The sequence below is a fragment of the Orycteropus afer genome, unplaced genomic scaffold (assembly GCF_000298275.1).
Source record: "Orycteropus afer afer isolate SDZICR_OR568_19922 unplaced genomic scaffold, OryAfe1.0 scaffold00723, whole genome shotgun sequence".
NCBI lineage: Eukaryota > Metazoa > Chordata > Mammalia > Tubulidentata > Orycteropodidae > Orycteropus > Orycteropus afer.
In genome coordinates this window covers 706,856-708,593 of record NW_006922310.1, presented here as the reverse complement: position 1 = coordinate 708,593, position 1,738 = coordinate 706,856, and the positions used below count along the sequence as shown (strand labels likewise).

The following is a 1,738-nucleotide window of genomic DNA, read 5'->3' as shown; positions in this document are numbered from 1 at the left end:
ATTCCTACTTCCGTAGTGATACTGCCTCGGAAACCCAAGGAGGGGTCGCTATGAGTCGGGGCCGACTCGATGGCAAATAACAACAACAACAACAACATTATTAAGCTGGAGGTGGTTCAGACAGTTAAAGTACTCACCTGCTAACTGAAAGGTTGGAGATTGAGACTTTTTCTTTTCTCAGAGGAAAGGCTTGGCGGTCTACTTCTGAAAAATCTGCATTGAAAACCCTATATAGCATAGTCCTACTCTTAATCCATGAGGTCGTCATGAGTTGTAATCAACTTGACAGCAACTGTAACTGTATTATAAGCTGAATAAAAGTGAGGTGATGACATGAGATTTTATTTTCATTATTATAATAGAGCAATGAAAGAGAAAAAAAAACGCATTGCCGTGGAGTCAGATCCAACTCATAGTGACCATTCCTTGGGTTTCCAAGGCAGTATCATTAAGGAAGGAGATTGCCCAACCTTCCTTCCAAAGACTTGCTGCTGGGGTTGAATTGCCAGCCTTTTGGTTAGCAGTCAAATGCCTTAGGCACTATGCCATCAGAGCTCCTAAAAATATGTAGCTTAGTAGTAATTTGTGCTTTAAAGATTAATTGTTGAGATTCTGGAAAAATTTGAGAAGCTATTTTTCAAATAAAAATTATTTACTAGTAGGCATAGCGAAAAGTCTCTGTGAAGGTGGTGGTCTAGTTTTTGATCTTGGGTGATGATTACAAAGATATTTGCTTTGTAATAATTATTTCAAAATAAAAATATATATTAATAAAATTTAGTCACTAGTCTCTAAATGTGTATATTTCAAGTATTTCAGGGGGAAGTAGAAATAGTCAAAATGGCTACTTAATATTTAAAAATAATATATGGAGTCAGAGTGATAGTGGAAAGAATATCCAGAAAGGTTATTCCACAGTCTAATTTCAAGAAAACTACTTTTGTCTGTAAATTATAATAGGACATTTTTTTAAAAGACTGTTTTATTTCTACAAATGAAATCACTTTTCAACCTTTTCTTTATTACATCTTCATAGTAAATAATTGTTATGCAGTATAAACACAAAATTGCTTATTTAATTATTTTTTAATTAAGAGTTGAAGCTTTATATATTTATTCATTTTAATTTTCATTGTCAAAGACTAGGATATTAAAATGATATGTCTTTTGTGCCTATATGAATTTTGCCTTTAACAATTTTTCTAAGATGGTGGAGTTACCTTAGGTATGGTGCTTTTATGTGAAGCTGCTACCTCTGACATGGACATTGGAAAGCGAAAAAGTAAGTCAAATCATTTTTTAAAATGTAACGGTTTTATATTTTATACTAGAAAAAGAATGTCCTCTTAATCATTTTCCCCTTTAGTTATAAGAAACCAAAACCAAACCCACTGCCATTGAGTCAGGTCTGACTCATAGCGACCCCTCCTTGAGTTTCCAAGGCATTACCCCTATGAAAGTAGATTGCCCAACCTTCCTTCCGGGCTATAAGTAAGTTATTTTACTTCTTTACTATTATATAAGTAATGTGTGCTCATTACAGAAAATATGGAAAAAAACAGGTATGGTACATTTTGGAGGTAAGATTCACCCATAACTCTACCAGTGAAAAACACATTTTTAACATTGTAATATATCTTCCATTTTCTAAAACCTTTTAAAAACTATAAAATGTTGAATCTTTTATCCCTCATTTTTAAACTAGAGTATTTTCCTAATAGCTCTTTTTTTTTTTTTT

At 32.7% G+C, this 1,738-nt stretch overlaps 1 protein-coding gene across 1 annotated transcript in view; it reads left to right on the top strand.

Moving 5' to 3' along the window:
- Nucleotides 1–1,738, top strand: part of LOC103211313 (magnesium transporter protein 1) — a 127,447-nt gene that overhangs the window by 54,795 nt on the left and 70,914 nt on the right. The window contains exon 6 of the mRNA XM_007957259.1: nt 1,208–1,282. Within this exon, the coding sequence (XP_007955450.1) occupies nt 1,208–1,282 (75 nt within the window). The remainder of the gene's footprint in view (nt 1–1,207; nt 1,283–1,738) is intronic.